General features: G+C 48.3%; 2 protein-coding genes across 8 annotated transcripts in view; one reads left to right on the forward strand and one right to left on the reverse strand.

Annotated features, from left to right (window-relative positions):
• LOC128703110 (UDP-glycosyltransferase UGT5) overlaps positions 1-13771 on the forward strand; it is a 442390-nt gene that overhangs the window by 138372 nt on the left and 290247 nt on the right. The window lies entirely within an intron of this gene.
• The window catches only part of LOC128705781 (UDP-glycosyltransferase UGT5-like), a 73271-nt gene continuing 62167 nt past the window's right edge, over positions 2668-13771 (reverse strand). For all 5 annotated transcript variants that reach the window (XM_070103487.1, XM_070103485.1, XM_070103488.1 and 2 more), the window contains exons 7-8: positions 12636-12855; positions 2668-3240 (exon numbers count right to left, since the gene is read on the reverse strand). In XM_070103487.1, coding sequence (XP_069959588.1) covers positions 2955-3240; positions 12636-12855 — 506 coding nt within the window. In that variant the 3' untranslated portion in view covers positions 2668-2954. The remainder of the gene's footprint in view (positions 3241-12635; positions 12856-13771) is intronic.

Raw genomic sequence — 13771 nt, forward strand, 5'->3', positions numbered from 1 at the left:
CGAGATACAACTGGTGAGGGAAATGGGTCTCACATTGCCAGGATCCCAAGGCTTAGGAATCGGTATGATGTCAGCCTCCTTCCATACGACAGGGAGTTTGCCAGCTCGCAAAGTCTAGTTGACGACCCCCAGGACCAGAATGGCCAGACTGAGTGATCATGCCATGGGTGATACCATCATGCCCCGGTGAAGTGTCCTGATGAGATGTGAAGGCTGCCTGAAGCTCCTGGTCAGTGACGTCTTCATCTGGGACCTCCTGAGCCTGGCATGCTGCTTGGATCACCATCATCCTCCTAGGAAGGAGGGTGGCTTGGAGTTCCCGGAGATCCTGAGGCAGTTGAGCCATAGCCACACTGGAGGCGAAAAGGTCCACCAGACGTTCTGCCTCCGTCACGGGGTCTGGGTGAAATCTAGCCACACTGCGACACTGCCCAGTGGCCAGTTGTAACTTGATCCAAATCTCAGATAAGATGGAGGAGTAACTGAGGGAGGCACACTACTCGAACCATTTAGCATGCCGCACCATTTCCCTGAGCAGATGCATGGACTCAATCATGGGATTACGCCTGTGCAACTTGCATACGATGTTGATCCGGTGGTTCTGCTCCCTGATGTCCTCGTTGTAAAACCACCAGTCACGCTTATATGACCCTCCACCTGTAATCTTAGGTATGGCTGCCTCAGCTGCACAAGTGAAGGCCGCCTGCAAGCTCTGAGCTGCTTCATCTGGATCTTCTGGAAGAGGAGACTCTGCCCACCAGTGCTCGATGACCTCCTGGAAGCACTCCCAGTTGGCCTTCTTGAGATTCCATCTGGGGGTAGGTGTGGGGGGGCGGGCACCGCTGGACCATCAGTGTGGTGACCACTGCAAAGTGAGCACTGGTGAGGCGGGGGTGGACCTCCCATCTGGCACTCGAGAGCAACTGTCTAGAAATGAGTGTGACGTCAAGGCGGCCACCATAGTGATGTGTAGGCTCACCATTGTTGAGGAGAGCGATCTCAGGGACCTCCTCCAGCACAGCCGCAAGGTGCCTCCCAGCTGCGTTGGTAGGAGAGACAGAAGTAAGTATTGGGTGGTGGGCATTGACATCCCCAGCCACAACAAGACCCTCCAGGGGTGTGAGTGCTGCAACCTCTGAAATGTCAAGGGTGTACCGAGAGCTTCTGTATAAGTTGTAAACCACGAGAGGTCCATCCGGCAAGTGTAGGGTGACAGCCTGAACCTCCACGCCCTCTCTGCAGTTGATGGGGTCAGTGGAAACTGAATGAGGGATAGTGGTCCTGACATAGATCGCTGTGCACCTGCCAGTCCTTTCCAGGCGCTGAAAGTAAGCCGAGACTCCCGGGATGCGTGGCTGTGTTTGATGTGACGAACTGGGGTCCAGTGGGAGGGGCACAGGGGCGTGTAAGAGCACCCCCTTGTACACCTTCTCCCAAGCAACTAGTTCCACCATGCTGGGATGCGTCACAACCAGCTCCTTCAACCCCTCGTAAGAATCTTCGTCCCGAGGAATGACCGAAACCTCGTTCCTGAAAGTGAACTCGTAGCGGAACTTGAGACGGTGTGTATACATTCCAGATACCTCACAAACCCGTAATTGGGAACCTTGAATTTGTTGAAGTCTCTGGTTGCTTGTGCACGAGCAGAGCAGGAATTCATTCTTCCACGTGGAGTCAGGTAGTCCCCATCCTCTGTGGAGGACGATGCAACTGGGGTGGGGACCTGGGATGGCTCCATCCTTGCCAGTTGAGGAGATACAGCCTCCTGGTTTCCTTCCATGACCCCTATGGCCATCTGGGGGTACAAGTCTTCTTGGGTAGCAGCTCCCAACGGATCTAGTGGCGGATCGACAGATACAGTAGTCTCCACTGCATCCTTGGCTCCTACCTGCCCCACGTCATCCTCCAACTAGTCCCACTCGTTCCAATGAACGTTTAGGCAGCTCTCCTGGGTCTGACATGGTGATTGTAGGAGTGGTGACAGAACCAGCAGTGGAGCTGCTGCCCATTACCTCACAGCCGCCCACACTAGGTGCAGAACTGTGAGGCTCAGTGCCCCAGTAGGAGCCTTTAGCCACCCTAACGTGGCTCACAGCTCTGAATCACAGAACACAGTCCAAGGATCACTAGAAACGACGGTAATCTGTGCATAAACTAACACAGATGTATATTCCAAGCGAACACAACACACTCTCTGTTCTCCAATCTCCGTCCTGTCCTGAAGTTGATCCGACTGACCTTCTGACCGAACTGCCACTTAACTGAAGGTTCCCAAGTTAGCCACAGATACTGTTAGACTTTCATTCTTAACTAAGTTATGTAATATAATATATTAGTATTCAAATTTATGAACAGATTAGTCACTAATCATCAGTTTCTTCATCCACTGAAATATTAGGTAATCATAATTCAAGAAAAGACCTACTCGGAAGAAATGTTGAGGTTATATAGAGGTAATACCAGAACTATCAGCAGACTTTACTATATGAGTCAAGAGACAGTCTGAAATTTTTATTTGTAATAAGAAAAAAATTATAAATTAATCACTAAATGAAAGTCTTTGGTATAACAAAAAATGTAAAGCGGTACATTATTATAATACAAAAATGATTTTAATTGTTGTGTAAATATAATTAAGAAAAAAAGAGGAGCAATTAAAAAAACACAAGAGGTGTATATGCCATCACATATATTCTGATAGTTTATTTTAATACGTATTTTAGGAATTAATGTTTTCCTGAAAGGTAATGAAAAGTTAATATGCAGCTTTAAAACGCGTGTGGTCGACAGGGTTTCAATCCAGTTAATGCCTATAATTTCTCTATACATATTGGTACTCTGGAATAACCAGTGCCAGACTAGTTCTAGGTAAAAAAAAAAAAGTTTCCAAGAAACGCTGGAAACAGCATAAAATCTTGGTACACAATCTACTCCGGCCTACAAGAGAGGTATTTCTAATCATTTTTCTTCTTTTTCTTGCCGTCTCTTCCGAAGATTTTAGCAGTGATGAGTCTGACGATGCGACGTAGAATGAATAGAAGAACAAACGTAATCAGATGGAGGAGGAAGATTACGTCCAGCATGAGGAACTCCACCCAGGAGAGCTCTGCCGCTGGTGACCTCAGCTGGGGCGCACCTCTGTGACGGATGACGTACTCCGTCCAGAACACTGCCAGCTCCGTGGGTGGTACTGGTTGATCCCGCAGTGGCACTGACATCCTCAGCACATTTTCCTGATACCTGTGAACATGTACAGTTAGAAAATCAGAAAGATCACCCATACAAGTTACAGATCAACATGGAAAAGTTGCAGAAATATTAAATGATTAGTTATGAAAAGAAAGGACAGGAGTTCAAATACTCGAATTTAAGAATGACGAAGATTAGAATTAAAATGTAATATGATAAGAGGTAATAGTAAATATGTATACACCCTGGGGCAGAGAGGACTGTATAGGAGTTAAGGGAGTTTTGAACCAAGTTACAGAATAATTGTTGCCGATGACATGAATGCTAAAGACGGGAAACTATTGAAGATGCCATAGTATAAATCCGAAGGGTGCTAGGGGAAAATGATAATGGAAGGACTCTTATTAGGCTTCAAAATAGATTTCTATTAACAGGTAATACTTTTTTCAAAGGAAATGGTTACGAATTGCTAGGTTATATAAAAGTACTTAAAATGATGGTGGGTAGACTTCTGGATGTAAATGCCCTGATCATTTTTAGGAGTAGCTACAGTAAAAGTAAGGCGAAGATGGAGTAGACAGTGAATGACGTTAGTAAAAGAGAAGTGATAATGAAAGAATTATTGGGAGATACAAGCAAATATTGAAAGAAAGATGGTCTAAAGAGTGTAGACAATAAGGTCAAATTTAAATGTGATAAAATTAAGAATGCATAAGGTAACATTTATGAAATAATTCATGAAAACCAATTAGCCAGACTTGAATTTGGATGTTACAGTTCGGAAGGCGGCATGGTTTAGAAGTCACACATTCATCATTCATCATCGAGACTGGAAAAGGAACACTGGTGTGGAAAGATCGTAGGGCAGTGTGTGTTGTGTTCGCTTGGAATATATATCTGTGTTAGTTTACACACAGACTGGCGACGTTTCTAGTGGTCCTTGGACTGTATTCAGTGTTTCAGGGCAGTGAGCCACGTGCGGGTGGCTAAGGGCCCTGATTGGGGCACTGAGCCTCACAGCTCTGCACCCAGTGTGAGTGGCTGTGAGGTCACAGGCAGCAGCTCTGCTGCTGGCTCTGTCCCCACACCTACAGTCACCATGACAGACCCAGGAGAGCAGCCTAAACGTTCATTGGAATGCGGGGACGAGTTGGAGGACAACGTGGGGCAGGTGGGAGCCCCCATCAAGAAGGCCAAGGATGCAGTAGAGACTATTGTATCTGCCAATCTGCCACTAGATCCGTCGGCAGCCGCTACCCAAGGAGACTTGCACCCCCAGATGGCCATAGGGATTGTGGAAGGAAGCCAGGAGGCTGTAGCTCCACAACTGGCAAGGATAGAGCTATTCCAGGGTCCCTACACTAGTTGTGCTGGCCTCCACAGTGGACGGGGACGGGCTGATTTCACGTGGACGGAGGAATTCCCGCTCAGCTCGGGCACAAGCAACAAGGGCCTTCAACAAATTCAAGGTTCCGGATTACGGGTTTGTAAGGTATCTGGAAGGTCTACCCCACCTCAAGTTCCACTGCGAGTTCACTCTCAGGAACGAGGTTTTGGTCATTCCTCGGGAGGAGGATTCTTACGAGGAATTGAAGGGGCTGGTTGTGACCCATCCCAGCATGGTGGAACTGGTTGTTTCGGAGAAGGTGTACAAGGGGGTGCTCTTACACGTCCCTGAGCCCCTCCCACTGGACCCCATTTTGGAAGTGCCCAATATTGTCAAGGCGGAGCGACTCACTACAACAGTGAACAAGGTGCCCACCTGCCAGGTGCTTATCCACCACAAAGGTCCACTTCCCACGCACCTGGATCTTGGGGTCTGGGGAAGATTCAAGACCCGACCATACCTGTCGGACCCAGTACAATGCTTCAACTGTCAGGGGTTCAATCATATTGCAGCCACCTGCCAGTGAGAGAAGAAGTGTGGTGTGTGCAGCAAGGCACACGGCTCGAAGGACTGCATTGCCATCCTCAAACAACCAACCGGCAAAGCCCTTCGGCCAGAGCCCAAGTGTGCCAACTGCTCAAAGAGGCACCATGCCTGGAACCGGAGCTGTCCTGTGATGGTGCAGCACTGGCAGCAGGTTTATCATTGGAACAACCCGACAGCCCCGACGCCACCCAGCCTTGGAACCACCCAGCAACAGTCGGTATGGGCTCCGACAGCGGTTCCCCGGATACCGCAGGATGGCAATACCAGCGAGTTCCCGGCACTGGGCTCCCGGCAGTTGTATCAGGGGGCACGCACTGGCTTGCAGCAGCACAGTCAACTACGGGGTCAGATGGCAAGGTGGCCAAGAAGACAGAATCAATGGGAAAAACAGCCACAGGCCAGGCACACTGCCCAGCAGGTCCCAGCTGGGCACCAACATTCCTTGCCATACAGCCAGCAGGCCTCTTCCCAAGGGCAGGCCCCTACTGTGAGCGGCCAGAGTCAGGCAGACGTTCCCCGCCAGGGGACCCAGAAGCCCATGACCACTCAGGCTGGGCCCAGGGTGCACCCAGCTTATGCTGCTGCAGTGTCAACAGCCACCCAGACATACCCAGTGACCCAGCCCCGACTCGATGGGTCGTCCAGCTCAATGCCTGCAGAGGTAATGGTCGAATCATTTCCCGATCGACTGAAGAAAACCATCGGGGTCATCTCAGCGCTCCTCTGTCACCTGCTGCCGTCGGCGGAGGACAGGGGCGCCTGCAGACAGCTCCTGTCATGGATTCTGGGCGTGGTCCTACTGGACAGGAAGGTCTCAGTGGAAGTTCAGGCCATCATCCAGGAGTCCTTCCAGTCCGTGATGGAGGAGGCCTCGGAGTCGCCAACAACGAATGACGAGTCCCAGGCAGAGATGAAATCAGAGGGCCACCTCTGCGGCCCTTGAAAATCCTCCAGTGGAACATTTGCGGGCTGCAGTGGAATCTTTACTTAGTGATTGAAGCTGCAGTTCAGGATGAGGTTGATGTCTGCCTGTTCCAGGAGACACTTACCAATTCGTCACATAAAATGCAGCCACGTATCCCGGGATTCTCGGCGTACCTTCAGCGCCTGGAAGGGACTGGCAGGGGCATGGCGATCTACGTCAGGACCACTATCCCTCAATTAATCTCCACTGACCCCATCAACTGTGGGGAGGGCGTAGAGGTTCAGGCTGTCACCCTACACCTACCAGATGGACATCTCGTGGTTTACAATATTTACAGAAGCTCTCGGTACACCCTTGACATTTCAGAGGTGGCAGCACTCGCCCCCAGGGAGGGTCTTGTTGTGGCTGGGAATGTCAATACCCACCACCCAATAGTTTCGTCTGTCTCTCCTGCCAACGCAGCTGGGAGGCATCTTGTGGTTGTGCTGGAGGAGGTCCCTGAGATCGCCCTCCTCAACAATGGTGAGCCAACCCATCACTATGGTGGCCACTTGGACGTCACACTCATCTCTAGGCGGTTGCTCTCGAGTACGAGATGGGAGGTCCACTCTCGTCTCACCAGTGATCACTTTGCAGTGGTCACCACGCTGATGGTCCAGCGGTGCCCGCTTCCCACACCTACCCCCAGATGGAATCTAAAAAAGGCCCACTTGCAGTGCTTCCAGGAGGTCATTGAGCACTGGTGGGCAGAGTCTCCTCTTCCGGAAGACCCAGATGAGGCGGCTCAAAGCTTGCAGAAGGCCTTCACATGTGTAGCTGAGGCAGCCACACCTAAGATTACAGGTGGAGGGTCATATAAACGTGACTGGTGGTTTTACAATCAGGACATCAGGGAGCAGAACCGCCCCATCAATGTCGTGCACAAGATGCGCAGGCATAATCCCATGGTTGAGTCCATGCGTCTGCTCAGAGAAGTGGTGTGGCATGCACGCCATGTCTCACACAAGGTCTGGCAGGCTTAATGGTTCGAGTGGTGTGCCTCCTTCAGCTACTACTCCACCTTATATGAGATTTGGACCAAGTTACGATTGGCCACTGGGCAGTGTCGCAGTGTGGCTCGGTTGCACCCAGACCCTGCAACGGAGGCAGAACATCTGGTGGGCCTTTTCACCTCCAGAGCGACCATGGCTCAACTGCCTCAGGATCTCCAGGACCTCCAAGCCACCCTCCTAACTAGAAGGATGATGGTGATCCAAGCGGCATGCCAGGCTAAGGACGTCACGGATGAAGACTTCAACGACCAGGAGCTCCAGGCAGCCTTCACTTCTCATCGGGACACTGCACCAGGGCATGATGGTATCACCTGTGGCATGATCACTCGGTCTGGCGATTCTGGACATTCAGCTGTTCTGGGGGTCGTCAATCGGACTTGGCGAGCTGGCAAACTCCCTGTCGTATGGAAGGAGGCTGACATCATACCGATTCCTAAGCCTGGGGATCCTAGCAGTGTGAGACTCATCTCCCTCACCAGTTGCATCTCGAAGGTGTCTGAAAGGATGGTGTTGGAGCGCCTGAGGTGGAAGCTTGACCCTCCTCATAAACACCTCTATGGCTTCACCAGAGGAGTGGGCACTTTTGAAAGCCTTACCACTCTACTGGCCGGCATTGGGTCGGATGCCCAAGCCCACATTGTTGTCTTTCTTGACCTCGAGAAAGCTTCTGAGCTAGCCAGTGCACCTGCCATCCTCTCACTCTTGGCCCACATGGGGGTTAAAGGCAGACTGCTTTCATGGCTTCGTTCCTATCTCCAGGACAGGCGGGCCCAGGTACGCTTCCAGGGGCATGCCTCTTCTCTCAAGGCCCAGGACAACGGCACTCCACAGGGCGGGGTGCTTAGTCCCACCCTGTTCAATGTACTGATGCACCAGCTCGTGAGCCTGCCTTTCTCTAGAGGCACCTTCCTCCTCAGCTATGCCAATGGCCTGGCACTTGTACCTAGGAAGCGCCGGCTTTTGCAGCGTGCCCAGGAGGACCTTGATCTGCTGGGTTCCACTTGCCATCACTTGGGGCTCAAGATATCTGCAGCAAAATCCAAAGCCATCATCCTTCACACCAGGGTACCCAGTCAGAGGCTGCAGGTCCTGGGCATCGACCTGGAGTGGGTTCACAATTATAGGTACCTTGGCATCTACATTGACAGGCGCCTCACCTTCCAGAAACATGTGCACCACATTAAAGAGAGGGCTTTGCAGAGGGTCAGGGCACTGAGTGCCATGGCCAACCCTAGAGTTGGGGCCAGCCTCGAGGCCTTGAGGTTGTTCTACATCTAGGCAATACACTCCCTCGTTGACTATGGGACACTTGCTCAGGTTCACGCCAGACCCACAAACATCAAATCCCTCTGTATGATCCAGAACACAGCTGTACAGGCTATGCTGGGGACTCCTAGGTGGGCCAATGCATTGGCTTTGAACCTTGAGGTGCAGCTACAGCCTATTGAAGACAGAATCCAACTGGTAGCTGCCAAGAGGATCGCAAAGTATCTCCGACTCCCAGGAGCTGACAAACTGATGCGAGAATTACGGGTCCGCCAGGGACAGGTCATTCCACTGCATCTCGGCCGCCGATGGATGTGATCGGTAGCAAATGCCACATGAAAGCTCCTGCCAATGACATTGCTCCATGCAGGAGGCTGCAACAGACTGGCAGCAAACTACACGGTGGCATCCCCTTGGGCACCAGAGCTGTTTGCGGTGCACTGGACAACCCTACCAGACAACAAGAGGCATTGCACCCAGGACATTCTGCAACAACTTGCCTCGGCTAGCATTGTGCATGCGGAAGGCCCAGGGTGTGTGCCATATTACACCGATGGCTCCATAGACCCAGTGGCAGGCGGCACAGCTGCTGGGATATTCCACAGCAATCTGACAGCAGGTTGGCGCCTCCCAGACCATTGCACCATCCTCCAGGCCGAACTCTTTGCCATCCATCAAGCTCTGCAGCATGCTCTTGCAGACCATCAGCATCCGCCCGTCATCCACGTTGATTCCAAGGCAGCGATCCAAGCGCTTATGCACAGGGAGCCAAAGGACAACATACACTTAATCACATTCATCTGGGGTGACCTGCAGACTCTCATGGCCAGGGGTCGCAGGGCCACCATGAACTGTATCCCGAGCCACGTGGGTATCCCTGGTAATGATGCTGCAGATGAGTCTGCTAGGACTGCAACCCTCGAGGCACAGCCACGTGCTGCAATCTCCATCAGTCTCAGCCAGATTGTGCTATGAGCTGCCAGTGCGGCCAGGCGCCCATTCCCTGACCTTGGGGATTCACGAAGCCTCTGTTGGTATGTCAGGGCGACCCACAGGGCGCCCCCTCCAAGTATTCGGACACAGTCCAGAGAACTGAGGGTTCATATCCACCGCCTTCACTTAGGGTATCCCACCACTGCACGGATTGTTGAACGGGCACGAGAGGAGCTCTGTGCCCATTGTGACCGAATGGTTCTGAAGCCCTTGGGGCACTACCTGTTAGACTGCCCGGCTACGATGCCCCTTCGCCATAACACTCAATGACCCCAGTGGGGCAGGCCCAAGAGGATGAGGCAGCACATCTTGTGTACTTAGCCGTCAGGGACTTGGAAACCTTACTTCCAGTCATTGCACGTCATCCGCCCCCCCCCTCATCCGCTGAAGTTGCTGCGAGGGCCTGCTTTGGGCCTCAGTTGTACGGCACACCAGCCGCCGTTAGTGCACACAAACGTTTGGTACGTCATCTGGCCATAGAGCCGGTGAGGTTCCCCCCCTTCCTGCTGAAGACGTGCCACGCAGGTGCAAGTAAAGATTAACGACACTTCCCTTCCCAGGGAGCCAATGCCGGGTCACCAAAATGGAAGAAACCTGGGCCAGGATACCATACCGGCGAATCAAATAGAATAGAATAGAAATACAGTTCGGAAGTTCATGAATTTTGATATCTACTCTACTGACAAGACAGCTATTGAATAAATGACTATGAACGTTTCTTTTTATTTATCTAGATCAAGAAGAGATTACATTTTCTTTTAAAATTAAACAACAAAATACAACTTTGAAATTTTCATATTTTCGTGGATAAGAAAGAACTGAGAAAAAAGATCTTTGTTACATAACTGAAAGGGATATTATTTATCATTTTTTTTATTATCACCCTGGCCGATTCCCACCAAGGCAGGGTGGCCCGAAAAATAAAAACTTTCATCATCATTCACTCCATCACTGTCTTGCCAGAAGGGTGCTTTACACTACAGTTATGAAACTGCAACATTAACACCCCTCCATCAGAGTGCAGGCACTGTACTTCCCATCTCCAGGACTCAAGTGTGGCCTGCCAGTTTCCCTGAATCCCTTCATAAATGTTACTTTGCTCTCACTCCAACAGCACGTCAAGTTTTAAAAACCCTTTATCTCCACTCACACCTACCAAATATGCTCACACATGCTTGCTGGAAATCCAAGCCCCTCGCACACAAAACCTCCTTTACCCCCTCCCTCCAACCCTTCCTTAGCCGACCCCTACCCCGCCTTCCCTCCATTACAGATTTATACACTCTTGAAGTCATTCTGTTTCGCTCCATTCTCTCTACATGTCAGAGCCACCTCAACAACCCCTCCTCAGCTCTCTGAATAATAGTTTTGGTAATCCCACACCTTCTCCTAATTTCCAAACTATGAATTCCCTGCATTATATTCATACCACACATTGACCACAGACATGACATCTCCACTGCCTCCAACTTCCTTCTCGTTGCAACATTTCATCACCCATGCTTCACACCCATACAAGAGTGTTGATACAACTATACTCTCATGCATTCCATTCTTTGCTTCCACTGACAAAGTTCTCTGTCTCCACAGACTCCAAAGTGCACCACTCATAATTTTCCCTTCATCAATTCTATGATTCACCTCATCCTTCATAGACCCATCTGCTGACACTTCCACTCCTAAATATCTGAATACATTAACCTCCTCCATACTCTCTCCCTCCTATCTGATACCCAATCTTTCGCCACATAATCTTTTCGTTATCCTCATAACCTTACTCTTTCCTACATTCACTTTTAATTTTCTTCTTTTACATACCCTACCAAATTCATCCACCAACCTCTGCAACTTCTCTTCAGAATCTCTCAAAACCACAGTGTTGTCAGCAAAGAGACTGAGACAACTCCCATTTTGTGTTTGATTCTTTATCTTTTAACTCCACCTTTATCTTTTAACACCTCTTGCCAAGACCCTCGCATTCACTTCTCTTATAACCTCATCTATAAATATATTGAATAACCATGGTGACATCACATCCTTGTCTAAGGCCTACTTTCACTGGGTAATAATATCCCTCTCTCTTATATACTCTAACCTTAGCCTCACTATTCTCATACAAACTCTCCACTGCTTTCAGTAACCTACCTCCTATACCATTCACCTGCAATATCTGCCATATTACCCCCCTATCCACCCTGTCATATGCCTTTTCCAAATCCATAAATGCCACAAAAACTTCTTTACCCTTATCTAAATACTCTTCACCAATATGTTTCACTGTAAACACTTGGTCCACACACCCCCTACATTTCCTAAAGCCTCCCTATTCATCTGCAATCTTATTCTCCATCTTACTCTTAATTCTTTCAATAATAACTCTACCATACATTTTACCAAATATACTGAACAGACTTATTCCCCTATAATTTTTGCACTCTCTTTTATCACCTTTGCCTTTATACAAAGGAACTACGCGCAGTCTCTGCCAATCCCTAGGTACCTTACCCTCTTCCATACATTTATTAAATAACAGCACCAATCACTCCAAAACCATATCCCCACCTGCTTTTAACATTTTTATCCTTATCCCATCAATCCCAGCTGCCTTACCCCCTTTCATTCTACCCACTGCCTCACGAACTTCCCCCACACTCACAACTGGCTCTTCCTCACTCCTACAAGATGCTATTCCTCCTTGCCCTATACACGAAATCACAGCTTCTTTATCTTCATCAACATTTAACAATTTCTCAAAATATTCGCTCCATCTTCCCGATACCTCTTACTCTCCATTTAATAACTCTCCTCTCCAATTTTTAACTGTCAAATCCATTTGTTCCCTAGGCTTCCTCAATTTATTAATCTCACTCCAAACCTTTTTTTTTTAATTTCAACAAAATTTGTTGATAACATCTCACCCACTCTCATTCACTCCCTTTTTACATTGCTTCACCACTCTCTTAACCTCTTTTTTTTCTATCCATATACTCTTCCCTCTTTGCATCATTTCTACTTAGTAAAAATCTCTCATTTGCTAACTTTTTCTCCCTTACTGCTCTCTTTACATCATCATTCCACCAATCGCTCTTCTTCCCTCCCGCTCCCACTTTCCTGTAACCACAAACTTCTGCTGAACACTAATGCTACATTCTTAAACCTACCTCATACTGGAGGGGACATACTTTAATAAAAGAATAATTAAAAATTTACCTTGCACATAAAGCCACTAAAGACCTTTGGGTATTAAACTGGTATTTACTTTACCAAATAAACATACTTAGGGTCGTTAAGAATTTTGGTGAGAGCGTCAACGATCATGTCCACAGTAAGTTCTTCCCATATCAGAAAGTCTCCTAATCCAGAGTTTTTAATAAACATGCCGTTCTTGGGCTGGTCACCGTAGATAGGTAAAGCGAGGAGTGGCGTGGCGTGGTAGATGGCTTCTTGCATACTGAGGAGACCACCGTGTGTGATGAACACCTTCACGTTGTTGTGAGCTGTGGAACAATGTTAGTGAAAGAGAGGGCATTATTAATGAAAATTAAATGACCTGTCGGATCGTCGTTCACGCGTATTATATTTTAAGTAATAAGGAAAAGGGAAGAAAACCAGAACGAGGCTTTGGCAGACTGAAGTTACGAGACTGCTATGGATGGGTTCTCAAGATTCATTAATGCACTGGAAGAGGCAAGCACCTGCGGTAAAAGGTAATGGTAAGATATTTTTAAGCGACATTGTTAGGGGGGCATTTGTGACCGCTTCAAAAACGGATAAATGTTTTGGAAACGAAAAAAACAGTTTATGAGATGACTATGGTATAGATACCATTAAAAAAAAAGAGTTCTGTGTGCATAAGGAAGTCGACTAATTTTGTACCTTTTTAGGACTGTTGGGAAAGAAGCAGCTAGTTGCACGTTTAATATGACAAGAGAAGTAAGTACCTTTGTTTGAGAGACAAGATTGAACGACGTTACACTGAACAATAACATTCTGAAGAAACTGAAGTTTAGTTTTTAAAGATCGAAAAGTAAGTTTAAAAATGTTATCTTAGTTCAAGGTTTACAACGTCGTTCAATATTTATTTCCATACCAAAAGTTATTGATAGATGGTCGTTGAGTAAGTTCAATGGATGTGTAGACGGCATCGAGGTCGTCTTTAGGAGTAATCACATTGAGTTCACTGGGAACAATGATTACAGTCTATGATGACCACAACACCGACGATTCAAATATGTAATTTTCTATAATACAGAGGAGCAAACCAATGACAATTGAACTTTCCTTGACATCTTTACACGTAATACGTCCAACACTTCAATTTAAAGCTTACTGAAAACTATCCGACCAGAACGGTAACATCAGCTGCTGGTTCCACAACGACAGTACTACTAAAAAGTTATTAAACACCTCTTA

This window comes from Cherax quadricarinatus, chromosome 85, assembly GCF_038502225.1.
Source record: "Cherax quadricarinatus isolate ZL_2023a chromosome 85, ASM3850222v1, whole genome shotgun sequence".
Classification (NCBI taxonomy): Eukaryota; Metazoa; Arthropoda; class Malacostraca; order Decapoda; family Parastacidae; genus Cherax; species Cherax quadricarinatus.